General features: G+C 33.2%; 1 protein-coding gene across 3 annotated transcripts; it reads left to right on the top strand.

The window, feature by feature from the left end:
* Window positions 1-3,354: 3,354 nt before the first annotated feature.
* LOC149908064 (venom allergen 5-like) lies at window positions 3,355-17,712 on the top strand. 3 transcript variants are annotated; one of them, XM_090103215.1, is made up of 8 exons: window positions 3,355-3,466; window positions 3,569-3,684; window positions 5,596-5,677; window positions 12,090-12,211; window positions 15,088-15,169; window positions 15,432-15,610; window positions 16,966-17,063; window positions 17,543-17,712. In XM_090103215.1, the coding sequence occupies exons 1-8, from the start codon at window positions 3,400-3,402 to the stop codon at window positions 17,646-17,648; spliced, it is 852 nt and encodes a 283-aa protein (XP_089959341.1). In that variant the 5' UTR covers window positions 3,355-3,399; the 3' UTR covers window positions 17,649-17,712. The 3 variants fall into 3 exon arrangements, with proteins under 3 accessions (XP_089959341.1, XP_089959344.1, XP_089959343.1); XM_090103218.1 differs by lacking the exons at window positions 12,090-12,211; window positions 15,088-15,169; window positions 15,432-15,610; window positions 16,966-17,063; window positions 17,543-17,712 and adding exons at window positions 6,265-6,443; window positions 7,353-7,450; window positions 9,121-9,446; XM_090103217.1 differs by lacking the exons at window positions 3,355-3,466; window positions 3,569-3,684; window positions 5,596-5,677 and adding an exon at window positions 11,597-11,692.
* The last annotated feature ends 450 nt before the right edge of the window (window positions 17,713-18,162 follow it).

Genomic DNA, 18,162 nt, shown 5'->3' with positions numbered 1-18,162 from the left:
AACTTTTACTCAATATGAAGACCGTTTGACAAATAATAGGGTGCACCATAATATTATTCGATCTCTTGAAGATGAACATGAGCATAAGCAATGACTAGAGTAGGGACGCGAATATTACCATTATTTGAGACAAGATTATTTGAGACAAGTACGATTAATAAGTTTGTTTAATGAAAGATTAAGAATTGAAACTATTTGGTCTCTTGAAACGGACGAATAGCGAGAGGCCCGTCTTACTGTAGACAGATTTCGACAGTCTTAATGACTTAGAGGTAAACATCAATCTACGAGTTCGGTGGTGTGGTCCGACAAATATAAAAGTGGGTTTGCTTATAAGGAACCTCACAATTGATTACAGATCATCTTCTGTATAGGCGATATTAACGTAGTATGTTCTTTTTGTAATGCTTTAAAGAAGAGTAAGGAGTCGGCTTTCGTTTGAAGATATACCAGAACCTTTGAAATCACTACTTTTAGAGGAACATGTGCAATCTAAACAGTTCTTAGACAATATTCGCTCTTATAGTAGTGCGTTTTAAATGATCCTTTGGTGCTCAACAATTATCAGAGGACCCTTTCATGCTTACTTTTAAGATACAAGGTCAAGTTTATCATTTGATAGGATCCCTTTTGCCTGAAGGCCAACCTAAGTTTCTTCAAATATATTTTGTATTCGACTACAACGAATAGTCGAATACAAGAAATCAATATTTCTCGAATTTAAAATATTACAATTTTTCCTACAGTAGGGCGACGAATGTATTTTCGCATAGTAACGGAGGGGAACTCACGGGGGGTCGAGTGACGCGGGCCACGTACCACAAACATGCTAAGTTTGTTGTACCGAGCGCGAAAGAAAGTCATCGTGTTTTTAGTAAAATTACTATGTAAACTATAACGTAATTTAATACTGAGGTACATATTATATAATGATGCGCTCAAACTGTTAATCTACATTTAATTTAGATTATTATTTGAATTACTAAGTACCTAATGTAGAATTTAAATCAAATTCACTCATGTTTTCCTCAGATTTTCGATGTCCTCCGATTTTAAGATTTTCTTATCAGAGTATTCAATTTTAATGTAGTTAATTTTTATAAGAGACAATTAAGAACATTCAAAAATAAAGCGTCACGTATTTTTTTTAAACGACGAATGACGAAAAACGACGTAATCGCGGACGAAGTCGCGGGCATCAGCTAGTAGGAAATAATTACAAAAAGTGAGATTACCATAAAAATATGTTTTTCCGTGCCTACGTAGGATCAACACCTCACTAACTTACCAAAACCGACCTTATGCCTTTCACATAAAGTTCAAAATTATACCAAATAAAACAAACAGCCAGTCATCTCAACGCACACTAATCGGCTAATGATAACCATAGTAATGCTTTATCTATTCCACAAAACGATTTAATAATACGGTTGCTCTTACGAAATGCTTGTTTTGTCACTTTGCGCACGTTCACGGCATAAAATTGATTTCTTACGCCCATTAGTTAGTTATGTACGATGACGTTATGACAAATACGATGATAGACAAGTATACTTGTCTATCATCGTATTTGTTATGATATTATGTAAATAAACAACGTATGTATGACGGGTATTCCCTTGAATTTGTATGGTTAGTTGTACCCCTGTCGAAAATTGTTGGTTCAATTTTAAGGCGTTAACATTGCAGTTTTAAGAGGCTTTTTTCAAACTTGTTATTACTAAGAGTTCTAACAGACGAACGGCAAGTTGTGAACGGCAGAGGCTACTTCAGCCGTCGCCACCTGTTGACGGCAGTCGTCGAACGGCAGCAGTCAATATGTCGTTGATGTCGACAGCTGCCATCGACAAGTGGCGACGCTTGCAGTTTGTCATTGACGGCAGACTGAAAACGTTTGACGTCATCCGTTTTTGCGTGTCGACGGCAGCCGTCGACATATTGACTGCTGCCCTCGACGTGACGACGACTGCCGTCGACATGTGGCGACGGCTGAATCAGCCTCTGCCGTTCACAACTTACCGTGCGTCTGTTAGAACTCTAAATTGATTTGATAAAGTGACATGCTTTTAAAATGTGACATGATCAACTTAGGCAAACATACAATATTTTATTTCGGCTTTAGCCCATATGATGTAAAGCTAGGCAAAACTCCTCTTAATTTTATTTAATTGAAAATAAAATTAATCCAACAGAATTAAACATAATGAGGTCTTGGATACCATGACGTAGTCTATTTATTATAAAATTTAAGGTAATAATCAACAGAATAGTGTGCAAAGGGTACCTAACTGTAAAATGTTATCGTAGCCCGTAGGTACATAGCAGACTGTATCGATTAGGTATATACCTACATAACATTTGCAAACGCTTAAATCCACATAGATAAGATGAACAGAAGCAACTTTATAAGATCAGCAAATTTGCAAAAATATCTGGCAGACAATAATAATAAACAAAATTGATAACATTGCCATGTTCGTAACAAATTAATATAGGAAATGGAAAAGAGAAAAGTAAAGAAACAGCTGACTTGCCTTTAATATTCATACTAGGTACACAATTTTAACCATAATGTAGTAAATATTTACGTTATTATTATCTGAGCAATGTTAACAATGAGCTTTCGCGCTATTTTAAATAGTGTAGGTACGATATTACTAGGTGGACCGTACATACAAGAAATATGTGAAATAATGGTTTTGTATTTTAATAGCACTAATAAATAGAGGAATCTGATTATATTTTATGTGGAATATAAAAATTGTGAACGTGATTCGAAAAGTGAGCCGGCCCGCATAATTCTTCATTGTATTGACATTCGTTTGGTCTAGATAAGTATTTTTACTCAGAGCATCCTTTTCACATCCTTTTACATAATATAATTATGTACCTAGTTAAAAATATAGTAATTGATTTCCACGTATAGCAAATGTATATATTTTAACAGAACTGAAACTTTTCTGTAAACACAAACGCAAACATTTATTTATTCAATTAGACTTCTAGATGCACTTTTGAATCGTCATAACATATTTTTAACATTTACCACCGATTCGGAAAGCAGTTTTTATGGAGAAGAATCGGCAAGATACTCCATAGTTGCTCTTTTGAAATCATATCAATTTAATTTGGCAAAATATGTAACATATATTATCATAATAAGTAGGCCAAAGAACTGTCCTGTGGTTCTAACGCGACAACCCTCCATGTTTTCCGCCGTAGAGGCTTTAAATCTAGAAGGCTCTAAGACAGTCAACGATAAAATTATCGGTCCGATATAATTTAAACAAGCTTCTGTAACCTCAGTTAAATGCACAAGTATAACGAAGATGGCTAACTCAGTTTCACTATATAACGAAGCCAGGAGCCAAACGGTGGTTTAACTGAACGTTGGATACAATGGACTCTCGTGTTGTTTTAACATCGTTGTTATTTTTTAGCTGCATTGCTTATGTTCAACCGGCATGTAAGAGAATTCATTATTTTATTTTCATTATTTTAAAATTTTTATATTAGTATTTATAGAATACTAACTTACTGTGTGTGTAAAAAAAGATTTTATTTCTAGCATCATTACCATGTAGAAAAATTAGAACCATTGTGAACGGGCACAATCAAAGGAGATTACAGCTAGCTGAGGGCAGGGTCCACAAACAGCCGGCGGCGTCAGAGATGAAATATATGGTATGAAATATTTTATCTATACTAAAATGTATTATAAAGCTGAAGAATTTGTTAGTTTTTTGTTTGAACGCGCTAATCTCAGGAAACTACGCAACGGATTTTGATGCGTTTTTTTTAATAGATAGAGTGATTCAAGAGGAAGGTTTTAGTTTATAATTTATTAGGTTTTAGACAAAGCGGGCGAAGCCGCGGGCGGTAAGCTAGTTTAATATAAATTAATGTCACAATACTGTCGACCCAAGAAATATTCATAACTAGCTGTCCGCCCCGGCTTCGCCCGTGGTACATGTTTACGTTTTCTCTACATAAGAACCATCCTCGTACTTCAAGGAATATAATAAAAAAAGAATTATCGAAATCGGTTCAGCCGTTCTCGAGTTATGCGCTTACCAACACATTTTGCGATTCATTTTTATATTAGCACAAGCTTGAAAATTATTGTTATAATTATTATAATAATTCATCAATGTATAAACAATTTCACAAACGGAAACTTTATTATGATAATATTCTTATTCATGATCATTTAAATATTTTTGCACAGATAGAAGGATAAATTAAATCAATACATGCCATTACGTTTACCCGCATTAGATAAAAAACAAATATATGTAGAGTATCTAAATGGCAAAAAATAATACAAAAGCCTTAAAATCTTAACTGAAGGTTGTGTCTGTGATTGTAATTTGGTAGGGAAATGACAAACATAAGTACCAACGTATTATATTTTAATATAACACCTGAAATTAATGAGTAAGTATATGATTAAAATTTTACGAAAATATTTTTTTTTTAAATGTCTATCCTGTCAAATAAATGCAAAGAAATTCATTTGGGGAAAGGAAAACGTTACTGTTTTCAAAGCAGTTCTTAAAATATTTACATGATTTATAAGCTATTGCATTGCTTCAATCGCGGGCCTTGAGCGCGGGGACCAAATCCAGAAATTTAGTAACGAAAAAACTCACGCTCCCCACTCCGACGGGCGCGGAGGTGTGGCTTGAAGCTTTACCGCGGCAGTCCCCGAGTGGCACACGTCTTTTTTTTATAAAATAGCCAGGCATTTGACTGCACCACTAGGTACCTGATGGTAAGCTGTAATACTGTAGTCTATGAAAGGGCATGCATGCCTAGATAGAGCCTTGAATCACTTTTTGTCTTGTAGCAGTTCATATTTTAATGCACATGTGACAGATTTTCAGGATTTTCTATATATTTTTCTATCATTATCATTTATCAAATTAAAAAGCTTATATTCATTAGTTAAAAATATTTATATTGTTTAATCCATACTAATATTACAAATGCGAAAGTAACTCTATCTGTCTGTCTGTTACTCAATCACGCCTAAGCTACTGAACCAATTTTCATAAAATTTGGTATGGAGATATTTTGATACCCGAGAAAGGACATAGGCTACTTTTTATTCCGGGAAAATGACGCAATCCCGGAAATCCCACGGGAACTGGAACTATGCGGGTTTTTCTTTGACTGCGCGGGCGAAGCCGCGGGCGGAAACCTAGTACATAATAATATATTATTTACTTATTAAATATATTATTACTGTGTTTTCAGATTACTTGGTTATTTTCTTCGTTGTTAATATTACATTTTTCGTTATTTTGGTATTTGTCAGCTATTGCGTTTTGCAGAATATTTACATAATAATAACATTTACAGTCTTATCTATAAATTACGTGTTAAGTTTGTTTTTTACGCATTTCCTTGTATTTAAAATAAGTTGAATTTTAACATGTTTCAATATTGTGTAGGTAACTAACTACTTTACTTAATTAAAATCTTAGATATAATTTTTATGAACTTCATGTGTGTATAAAATATTATTTAAGTATGCATGTTTGTTTGTAGTTGCTGTGTTTTTAATAATTAACATTTTTTTTATTTATTTAGATATGGGATGAGGAATTGGCTGCAAAAGCTTCAAAATGGGCTTCGAGAAACAAATTTGAACACAATCCCGACAGGACTATTGGTAATATCCTGTTAAAAATAATTTGACTTAATTCTGACTTGTAAATAACTGTGTATTGTCCAATTATAATTGCATTTTCCATATTTATACAACTCATGAAGACACTTTTCTTTCTTTCTTGATATTTATGATGAATATCTTATATATAAAATTCTCGTGTCACAATGTTAGTCTGCATACTCCTCCGAAACGGGTGGACCGATTCTCATGAAATTTTCTGTGCATATCGGGTAAGTCTGAGAATCGGCCAACATCTATTTTTCATATGTACCACGGGCGAAGCCGGGGCGGACCGCTAGTCTTATATATAAAATTCTCGTGTCACAATGTTAGTCTGCATACCTACTCTTCCGAAACGGGTGGACCGATTCTCATGAAATTTTCTGTGCATATCGGGTAAGTCCGAGAATCGGCCAACATCTATTTTTCATATGTACCACGGGCGAAGCCGGGGCGGACCGCTAGTTTTTACTATAATATCTTATAGTTAGTTCTAGTAATTCATTTTGTAAACATATTTTAATCTTCCTTATTGTCCTTACTTTTTTGTGTGAGTTTTTAAACAATATTTGTTTTTTGTTGTCTAGGTTCGAATAGATTCACAACAGGTGAGAACATATACTGGCAAGGTTCTATGGATAAAAATCTCAAGTTTAACCCGGAAAGTGCTTTGAATTCGTGGTTCAATGAACATAAGGACTATACATACGGACCATTAACTTCTGAACAGATAGAATCTAAGAAAATGGTTGGACATTATACACAGGTAAAATGTATTATTTTTTGTGTGTTTTTTTTATTATAGGATATCTTAACGAATGAATTTTCATATTCTTAGTTGACTCAAATTTGATGAGGTTTTGTAGGTTTTGCTTACTTATTAATATTTCATGCAAGAAGCTTATATCTAATACACTGGAGATTTCAGTATGAACATTAACTTGTAACAAGAAAATATGACCTTTAATGACGCCTGTATGTTTTTTTATCCCTTTCACACCTAGGTAGTTAGTTAGGTGTGAAAGGGATAAAAAAACGTACAGGCGTCATTCAACGTCAATTTTCTTGTTACAAGTTAATGTTCATACTGAAATCTCCAGTGTATTAGATATAAGTTTCTTGATTTCATGTGCTAAACAAACGGATTTAACAAAAATTGCATGAAAACTTTTAATCCTTCGTCAAACTCTTTTACGTGCCAGCTCTACATTCGTTTTTCGATTTATTTAAACAAAATAAAATTGATAGCTGCAACCAGCTTGTCTATTACTTTGCTTCTCCTTGAATTTTATACATCAAAAGCGACTACCTGATGTAGACGTTTTACATTAAAACCAACGGCCGTATACAACTTTTTTTTGACGTGACAACGTCTTATAATTCGATAGCGCCGGCTGCACGCACGAAAAAACATGACTCATGCGGCGTTACCTCGCTCTGAGGCGTTCCGTGTAAGGCTTGAAGTGCAAGCGAGAGCACGGAACGAGCGACAAAGAAGCACAATCGGACGTTGTCACGTTCAACTATCGTCAGTAAACCGACTTTACAGACAACCAATTTTTTTTTGTCTCTACAATCGGAACCTACGCTCGTGCTCTCACTATATTAATTACTAATCGATCATACTTAAAAACAAAGATAAGTAAGTTAATTTTCTACTGTTTAATGATTTCAGATGGTCTGGTCTGATTCTGTGTACATTGGCTGCGGATTATCTTCTGAACAGAAAGACGGATGGATATACTACTATTTCGTTTGCAATTATGGGCCAAGGTAATATTTATGTATTAAAATTAAGATTTATAAAGATAAATATATTAAAAATCATACGAAGAATTTTTAATCGTGCTTATCTTCATTCCAAGGAATAGACGAATAGTTCCAAATTTTTAGATTTAAAATTTTACACTGGTCCCAGTCGGTTGGACTTTTTATTTTTCAATCAATAACATTCTCGAATTCATCTGAGTAGGTACACACAAAAAGGAGTTCAGTTGGAAACACACGAACAGAATAAAATATATTATACTAGATTTCCGCCCGCGGCTTCGCCCGCGTTTTCAAAGGAAAACCCGCATAGTTCCCGTTCCCGTGGGATTTCCGGGATAAAACCTATCCTATGTGTTAATCCAAGTTACCCTCTATATATGTGCTAAATTTCATTGTAATCGGTTCTGTAGTTTTTACGTGAAAGACTAACAAACATCCAAACATACATCCATACAAACTTTCGCCTTTATAATAGTACTAGCAATGCCCTGCGGTTTCACCCGCATAGATAGCGATATCGTTACAGTGAAAAGTCTACTATAGGTCGGACTATAGGTTTAATTTTTAATCACATGAAAATCACCTTTACCCCGTCCCGCACTACGGCCCTACTTTTTTTTGTTTTAGTGGGGAAATCTTTCATAGATACCCACGGTCTCCGGGGGAGGGGCCGTGGGTTATGTCGGATTCCTACCGACTAAAACCCCACTGTGTTCCGTCAAGACGCATGTTGGTAGAATTCCTCCGTGACCCCCGCACTACGGCGTGCTCGAACAGTATACCTACTATTTTCTGTAGATTGACACTTTTAAAAATTCGTTATATCTTTTGAATGGAATATCCAATTCTTTTCATTTAAAAAGTATTTTGCTGGTATTGAAACAGTCTATAATAATACATCATTAAATGGGATAAGGATTAATATATGTGTATGGATAACATGGTTTGATTACTGTCGGCACTTCTATTTACTTTGAAAACGTAAAAAAGTTGTTGTAGTAACATAACTACTGAAGATGGACATATGGTATCGCGGACTTTCTTGTAGATATTGATCCATTCTATAATACCGTAGAACATTTTTTTGTTCTATCTTCAATAGATTCCGCAGCGCACGCGATGACAGAAGTTTTATTGAGGATTTTTTTACACCTTGGGTTACATTATTGCATTTTTGGTAAGGATCTCTAATTTTTTTGAAAATGCAATATAGCCTATGTTGCTCAGTAAAGATGCAGCTTTCTAATGGTGAACGAATTTTTGAAATCGGTCCAGTAGTTTATGCGTGAAAACCATACATACATACATACATACATACATACTTACAAACTTTTCCTCTTTATAATATTAGTATAGATTAAGAAGTATTAAGATTAAGATAAGATAGGTACCTAAGAATGAGATAGAGGTGTAGGTAGTACTTTATTAAATGTAGAGTAAGTTCGTCTTATAATATTATGAGATCTGTTATCTAAATTATTATTACAGTGTGAAAAAAGTTATTAAAGTGAAACTTTTATTACATCGTCTCAAACTTTTTGGTCTGTGTAGCGCATGTCGCGTGACGGTCGGCTGCCGAGTAGGTATAAAGCAGTGTTCGGAAAGTTTCACTTTTACCGTGGTTTCATAAAACCACACAACATTTTTTTTTTATTATTTTTGTTTTATTTCAGTGGAAACTACTTAGGAGAAAAGCCTTATCCGTCTGGAACACCGAGCGGCCATCTTACTTGTTCTATAGATGATTGCAAACATCCTTTTGGTGATAAATGCTATTGAGAAGAAGAATCGTATTTTTATAGAATTAATGAAATCAATGCCAAATTTGTGGAAACATATTTTGAAACCCACCTTTTGCTGTAAACGAAAAATTAAGAGATCGATACAGTTCATTTCTAAATAAAAATATTAACTGTGTATTGAATGATAAGAATAAGATGGTATTGAAATAAGGATGTATGTATTAGATATATGAATATTGAATACCTAGTGAAATAAAAATAATAGGTATAAGATATTGAATGTTTTATTTACTCTCCAATTCTTAAACTATCACGCCTGATTATTTATCGGCAGGGTGCAGCTGTTAAAATCTGCATGATTTATGCCATTACATTTATTTGAAATGCTTTTTGTTTAGATAAGATTTCTGTAATTTGGATTTGACGACCTAATTGGGACAGATATTTAGATAATGTACAGATAATAATATAATACCATATTAGTAATTAGTATAGTATAATAATTAAGGTATTATTTATTTTATTGAATTTAATAGTATTAAAGTTCTCATTTTTGAAAAGCTGTAGGTAGGCAAACTCCAACTAATCGATTTTCCTCATTTAAACATTACCCAAAAAAAATTTCAGTGTTTTTCGATTTAAAGGGCCATTTTGATGACTATAAACTGCGTCGTCAGATTTAAAAAAAATACATTTAGATTAAACAGCTAAATATCGAACCAGCCGATTTTGAAACAACACACCCTTTAATGTATTGACTACAATCGATAGTGTTGCCAACAAGAAAATATCTAATATGTGGATTTGAAGCCCGAGGTAAATATCCACAACATTATTATATACTAGCTTTCCGCCCGCGGCTTCGCCCGCGTTTTCAGAGAAAAACCCGTTCCCGTAGGATTTCCGGGATAAAACCTATCCTATGTCCTTTCTCGGGTATCAAAATATATCTATACCAAATTTCATGCAAATTGGTTCAGTAGTTCAGGCGTGATTGAGTAACAGACAGACAGACAGAGTTACTTTCGCATTTATAATATTAAGTATGGATTAGGTTATTAAGTTATATTATCTAGTTATCTATGGCATGTTATTCTAAAGGTTAAGGAAGTAGATATTTTTTTTTAATTCAATTTCAAATTATTTATTTTCATGAATACAAATGACATAATATACATAATTATAATTTAAATATTAAAATAACAAAATTATTACAATAGGTAATCGATTAAAATACTATCACATCTTTAAATTCAATTCAAATAACAATTATAATAAATCTGCGGCTATAAAAATTCAAACTAAATGAAGTGATATGACTGGTTCTTTGCAAACACATCCCACAACAAGTGTATGATGTCTGGGTACGTTAACGTTAGTTAACACTTTTTTAAAGATTTAGTGAGAAAAAAGTGAACTTTCATTAAATGTGATTATTTTTCCGACCCAAATATCGACCAATAGAATTGCACCATTCGACGTCACGTGGTACAACCTACATGGTATTATACTGATAATTTTTTGAAAATTTTCTCTGGTCGTTGACGTCAAACTGACAGGTTCAATTCAATTGTGAAATTATTGGCCGACATTTGGGACGGAAAAATAATCTCCCGAATACCACACGAGCTTCAAAATTATCTGGCATTTCCCTCAAGGTTCCCTGCAAACAAATAAAGTCGTCAAGTTTTTCAGGAAAAATCGCTTCGCGCTCGTGATTTTTTAACCTTGACTAAAAACTTGACTCCTTCATTTGTTTGCAACAAACCTATCGGAAAATACCCGATAATTATGAAGCTCTTGTGGTATTATAAGTGAAAATACATAATATAATGTTAAGAGTAAAAATGTTATCGCATCAGTATTTTCATAATAACAAACGCTAAAATCCCTCAAAAAGTCTTTAATTTCTAAATACCTAATACAATAAAATACCAATCCATCTAAACTATCTATATCGCAGTAAATAATAATGTTAATAATTTTATAAAAATTATTAACGTTTCTAGGTGATTTAAATTGTGTCGGAACGACATCATCGTCTGCAAACCGATAATTTTAAAGCCGTTCGCATATTATACCTACTTATAGGTACTACATCACCTTTGTGAATTCGATTTATTTTTAAATCGATATTAATGCCGTTAAATGATTAAATTCTTATTAATTTTTATTCAAATTTCAGATTAGTGGCAAAACAAAGACACAGCACAGACTCATGTATGATGTAGGTGCTCGACGCTTCACGTTACATTGACAGTCGATTGACGATAAAACTATCGGTCCGATGTCATTTAAACGAGCTTCTGTAATCTCAGTTAAATTGTGGTTACATTCACAATTAGTTTTATCTAATTCCCTAACTTGTGTCACTATATAACGAAGTCAGGAACCAATCGGTGGTTAAATCGAACGTTTTAAAGAAGTCTGTTAACAATGGACTCCCGTGTTTTAGTATCGTTGTTATTTTTTGGCTGTATTGCTTGTCAAGGAACGAAGGCTTGTAAGTTAAACATTTTTTTTAATTGTTTTATTTATCTCAATTATAAAATTATCAATTTTACTACCTACAGACTAAATGTAGCGCCTTAGCGGCTCAATTTTTAATATTAAAAATTTAGTATTAATATTCTACTTTCTAATTCTTAAAAAAAATATTGAACAATGTACGAAACATATTGTTTTATACAATACAATTTCAATAGGCGGGTCCACATAAAGCGAGTAGACTCTCGAAGCATTGGACGTGGCTCGTCTGAGAAAAGCTCGCTGTATGTAATAGGCTTATTAGAAAAAAAGGCGATAAATCGTAAACTAAGTAGTTGTAGTAGTAGGTCGTAGGTGCCTTAAGTTTAAAGTAAATGAAATACCAGTTTATAAAGTTAAAATTTTCTTTCCAGCTGCAACACCATTAACATGTGCACAAATCAAAACAATAGTAAACGGGCACAATGAAAGGAGGCTCGAGCTCGCGCAGGGCGCAGTCTTCGATCAACCAGATGCTTCAGAAATGAATGCCGTGGTATGAAATGTTACCTCTTTATAATAACATGTTCCTTATAAATAATAATATTGTCCTGAAATATTTATTATTAACCGACTTCAAAAAAAGGAGGAGGTTATCAATTCGGCCGGTATGTTTTTTTTTTTTTTATGTATGTACACCGATTACTTACTCCGTGGTTTCTGAACCGATTTACGTGATTCTTTTTTTGTTCGATGCGGGATGGTTTTGAATTGGTCCCATAAACATTTTATTCAGATAGGCCCAGTAGTTTTTATTTTATGAGCATTTATGTCTGTATTTGTAAATGTTGCAAGTGCAAGTTTGAAGTCGCAGTTATTGACTTGTTTATGTATTTATTAAGTGTTTACATTTGCCGTTAGTCGCGTTATATATTATCGTCGCATGATCTATCTATAAATTAAGTCCAGTCATTTAAGCTTAATTAAATTGGGTAAGAATCTCGGAATTCGAGATACCCAGCTGTAAGTCTGTAAATACTTGTATATTGACACCATAAAAGTTGTCTTAAAACCTACTGGTAATATGGTAGGGTGTAAGCAACTATTAAATTGCAAGGTTAAAGGTCACAAAAATCGTATTTTTGCGCTTTTTTGGAAATATCTCATTTCCTATGGGTTTTTTGCTATTTGTATTTATTGTCAATTCTGTAGCATACAAATCTACAAATTTTGTTTAAAAATTTTTTTATATGGTGAACCATTTTCGAGATACAGAGTGGAGAGCGCGCGGTCACAGCTTCACTTCAGGTCAACCGGTGCAGGTCGAAAACGCGCCATAATACCTATAGTTGATGAACTATCGATAAATCAATGAATATAAATATTTGTCAATTTTTATTAACTACTAGCGGTCCGCCCCGGCTTCGCCCGTGGTACATAATATTTACGTTTTCTCTACATAAAAACCATCAAGGAATATAATAAAAAAAGAATTATCGAAATCGGTTCAGCCGTTCTCGAGTTATGCGCTTACCAACACATTTTGCGACTCATTTTCATATATGAAAAAGAAGATTATATTATATTTTATCATTATCTTCATGCATTAAATTTTTATCAATTCAATAATACTGATAAGTGATAACCGTTTACTAAAATTAAAAAATAATTATTAGAGAAAAACTTAAATCATAATATAATTATATTCCCATTTACACTAATGACATTTTAAATAGAAAATAGTTTAGTGCCTCTTTAAAATAATATTATGTATGTGTACCTATAATATGTACTATTTTAACTATTTACTAATATTTTTAGTAAGTATGTACAAAGTAGTTATATATCTTTGGACTTTGAAGTACATCTGGGGGCACGGTAGTGCCCCCGCCAAGACGAGCCAAGCGACTACGCCCACGGGCACTACCTACCTTTTCTCGAAGCGCTTCGACGTTTTTTTGAACCCTCATAACTTGGGTTTGGATTATGCTAGATCAACAAAATTTTCGGGATATATTGTCAATAGCGGACTTATTGAACATATTAAGTTTTAATTACATTAGCTTTTATACTTCAGATTTTATTTATATCTAAAAAACGCTAATTTCGTCACTGACTCACTGATGATCATCAAAATTCTTGAGGTATTTCCTAATGTCCTAGAAAGCTGAAATTTTGTATGTAAACTAGTATTAGCACACAAACAACAAAAAAATTATAAAATTTGTAACTTTCATCCCCCAACCCCTTAAACTAGGGGATGGGAGTTTGTATGAGACCTGTAATTTTAAATTAAATTTTGATGACGCTAGAGGTCTAATCTAATAATCTAAAGCTTGGTTCCCATAGATATATATATATATATATATATATATGTATAGGTACTCCTTGTTAAAAAAAAAATTAAAAATTTAATCGACATATATTGAGATATATACTTCAGATCAGATCATATAAATATGAATGAATAGAAGTGTTGCGAACGTCTCCTGCCTCTTACGTCCACACAGTAGCTAAAAATAAAAAAAAAATTGTTACAAACAACTTACAAAAAGAAATGAAATCCCACCAAAAACATTTTCATGTAAAATGTTGCCAAGACGAGCCCATATATATATGACTCGCACTGACAAAAAGTTATCAGATCTCATGTAGAGCCAAGCTTCTAACACTACACGCCCTAACTCTACAAGGCCTAACTTCACAAACTCTACACCTTAGTCAAAATATGTGGCTTGGCCGTTCGTTACTACAAGAACTATTGTATAACACAAAAGTAATGAACAGTGTATTAATTTTTCACCTTACGCCGATGTGAATGTAGCGAAATGGCCAAGCCACATATTTTGACGGTGTAGAGTTTGTGAAGTTAGGCCTTGTAGAGTTAGGGCGTGTAGTGTTAGAAGCTTGGCTCTACGTGAGATCTGATAACTTTTTGTCAGTGCGAGTCATATATATATGGGCTCGTCTTGGCAACATTTTACATGAAAATGTTTTTGGTGGGATTTAATATTTAGTTTATATAAACAACAAATGATGCCTTTTTGTGATATTGTTCTTTTTTTCTGCTTTGTCCATTCATGTTTGTACAATGAATAAAATAAATAAATTTATTTATTTTTAGTTATTTTGTTATTTGTGATCTATTGTGTTTTGCAGAATATTAACATAATAATAACATTAAAATCTTACCTTCATGAAGATCTATAAATTACGTGTAGTTTGATTTTACGCATTTCCTTGTATTTAAAATAAGTTGAATTTTAACATGTTTCAATATTGTGTAGGTTATTTACCTACTAATTTACTTAATTAAAATCTATACATTTTTAATGAACTAAATGTGTGTATAAAATATTATATAGGTATATGTAAGTATGTATGTTTGTTTGTGGTTGTTATGTTTTTAATATTAACATTTTTTTTATTTAGATATGGGATGAGGAATTGGCTGCAAAAGCTTCAAAATGGGCTTCGAGAAACATATTTGAACACAATCCCGACAGGAGTATTGGTAACTGCCTATTTCTTTTTAATTAAACTTAATTATGACTTGTAAAATAAAATAATAATATGTGTATTGTATAATCATTGCATTTGCCATATTTATAAAACTCATGAAGACATTTTTCTTTCGTTCTGGATATTTATGACGAATATTTTTACTATAATATTTTATAATTAGTTCTAGTAATTCATTTTGTAAACTTATTTTAATCTACCTTATTGTCCTACATTTTTTGTGTGTGTTTTTAAAATTTTTTTTTATTGTCTAGGTTCGAATAGATTCACAACAGGTGAGAACATATACTGGCAAGGTTCTACGGATAAAAATCTCAAGTTTAACCCGGAAAGTGCTTTGAATTCGTGGTTCAATGAACATAAGGACTATACATACGGACCATTAACTTCTGAACAGATAGAATCTAAGAAAATGATTGGACATTATTTACAGGTAAATATGTTAATAATTTATCTATTTTTCTTAAAAAAAGGTCTATCTTATCGAATGACTTTTTATGTCGCTTTGTATAAAATTGCATGACGTCTCATACGTACATATATTTTTTAAACAGTTAATTTGCTAAGCAAGACGAATTTTACAAGCTTAAAAATAATGAAAATAGCATGAAAACTTTTAAGTGCGTCACACACGGTGAAGATACTATATAATATTTTATCTTAAGATACTGTAATATTTTATATTACAGTATCTTAAACTGAACCTTCTTGTTACAAATGACCCGAAATTTTTTGGGTCATTTGTAACAGGATGGCGGTTCTACAGGGGTCTTAGTACGCAATGACAAAAAGAAAAAAAAACCGGCCAAGTGCGAGTCGGGCTCGCGCACAAAGGGTTCCGTAGCAGCAAATATAATAAATTACAGTTAAATCAACCTATCTCAAAAACTATAAGAGATACTTTGATCAAACCAAAAATCGTTGAAAGAGTTAATTAGCATGCATCACCTCTATTTTTTTTAGAATTTTATACCCCGTAGTTATAAAAATAGAGGGGGGGGGACATACTTTTTACGACTTTGAGAGCTGATATCTCAAAAACCGTTCACTTTAAGAAAAATGTTTTTTAGAAAACTTTATATCATTTTAAAAGACCTTTCCATTGATACCCCACACGGGTATGTACATCGAAAAAAAAAATTTCATCCCTCAGTTACATGTATGGGGGGCCCCACCCCCAATTCTTTTTTTTACTATTTAGTGTCATATTTTTGTAGCGGTTCATACAACACATATTCCCATCAAATTTCATCACTGTAGTACTTATAGTTTCCGAGTAAATCGGCTGTGACAGACGGACAGACGGACAGACGGACAGACGGACATGACGAAACTATAAGGGTTCCGTTTTTGCCATTTTGGCTACGGAACCCTAAAAATGATGGTCCGAACGCTGATACCGGATGCGTTAAGATACTGTAATATAAAATATAACAGTATCTTAAGATAAAATATTATAGTATCTTCACCGTGTGTGACGCGCTTAATCCTTCGTCAAACTCTTATACGTGCTAGCTCTACATTCGTTTTTCGATAATAAAATTGCCAGCTACAAGCAGCTTCCTTGCTTGCGCGTCCTTTTTTACACTAAAAGCAACTTGCAAACATAGAAATTTTACATTAAAACCAACGGCAACCAGCAGCATAAGATTTGTTTGGTTGTATCTACAATCGGAACCTACGCTCTCACTATATTGATTATAGGGTTGGCGGTCTATAGTAGGTCTAATTTCTAATCGATCATACTTAAAAATAAAGATAAATAAGTAAATTGTATAATGATTTCAGATGGTCTGGTCTGATTCTGTGTACATTGGCTGCGGATTATCTTCTCAAGAGAAGGATGGCTGGATAAACTATTATTTCGTTTGCAATTATGGACCAAGGTAACTTTCAGCATTTACCCGTACTTATAAAGTGTGCATTTTTGTTGTTCTTTTACATCGCAACAAAGCTGTATTGTAATGTAATTTTTATATCTAGAGATAGTTAGGAGGCTAGTTTTATTATGTTTGTTAGTAAAATTAGTTTATCCAATACTAGCTTTCCGCCCGCGGCATCGCCCGCGTTTTCAAAGAAAAATAGCCCGCATAGTTCCCGTTCCCTTGGGATTTCCGGGATAAAACCTACCCTATGTGTTAATCCAAGTTACCCTCTATATGTGTACTAAATTTCATTGTAATCGGTTCAGTAGTGTTTGCGTGAAAGAGTAACAAACATACACGTGTACTCATCCATCCTCACAAACTTTCGCATTTATAACATAAGTGGGATAGGAAGTAGGATAGGAAAGGATTGGCTCTGTTATCTAAATAATAACAGTGTGACAATTTCTTTTTCTTATATTTCTTTTTTTCAATTTCAGTGGAAACTACTTAGGAGAAGAGCCCTATCCGTCTGGAGCACCGAGCGGATATCTTGCTTGTTCTGTAGATGATTGCAAACATCCTTTTGGTGATAAATGCTATTGAGAAGAAGAATCGTATTTTTAAAGAATTATGTAGTCGATTCCAAATTTTTGGAAACATATTTTGAAACCCACCTTTTGCTGTAAATTAAAAATTACGTACAAAACAGTACATCTCTAAATATAAACATTCACAGGTATTGCATGATAAGAATAAGATGGTATTGAAATAAGGATATAAGTATCAGATATATGAATACCTACTGAAATAAAAATAATAGGTATTAGATATTGAATGTTTTATTTCCTGTCCAATTGTTAAACTATCACGCCTGATTACGTTTTGATAGAATTCCTGAGAAATGTACCCAAAAATGCTTAATAAATTGCCACAAAAGCAAAACTTATATTAAACTAGCGGTCCGCCCCGGCTTCGCCCGTGGTACATGTTTACGTTTTCTCTACATAAGAACCATCCTCGTACTTCAAGGAATATAATAAAAAAAGAATTATCGAAATCGGTTCAGCCGTTCTCGAGTTATGCGCTTACCAACACATTTTGCGATTCATTATATACT

This window comes from Colias eurytheme, chromosome 6, assembly GCF_061535395.1.
Source record: "Colias eurytheme isolate Ceu_HAF_F1 chromosome 6, ilColEury1 Martin Lab GWU primary, whole genome shotgun sequence".
In the NCBI taxonomy this organism is placed as follows: domain Eukaryota; kingdom Metazoa; phylum Arthropoda; class Insecta; order Lepidoptera; family Pieridae; genus Colias; species Colias eurytheme.
The sequence above is the reverse complement of the archived record's forward strand: the minus strand, read 5'-3'. Positions and strand labels throughout refer to the sequence as shown.

Bases quoted from the DNA above. Each gene is read 5' to 3' on its own strand.
- LOC149908064 (XM_090103215.1), top strand. From the start codon at position 3,400: ATGGACTCTCGTGTTGTTTTAACATCGTTGTTATTTTTTAGCTGCATT. The intron at 3,467-3,568 runs GTAAGAGAATTC...TTTTATTTCTAG, and splicing joins TGCTTATGTTCAACCGGCAT to CATCATTACCATGTAGAAAA. The intron at 15,611-16,965 runs GTAAATATGTTA...TAATGATTTCAG, and splicing joins TGATTGGACATTATTTACAG to ATGGTCTGGTCTGATTCTGT.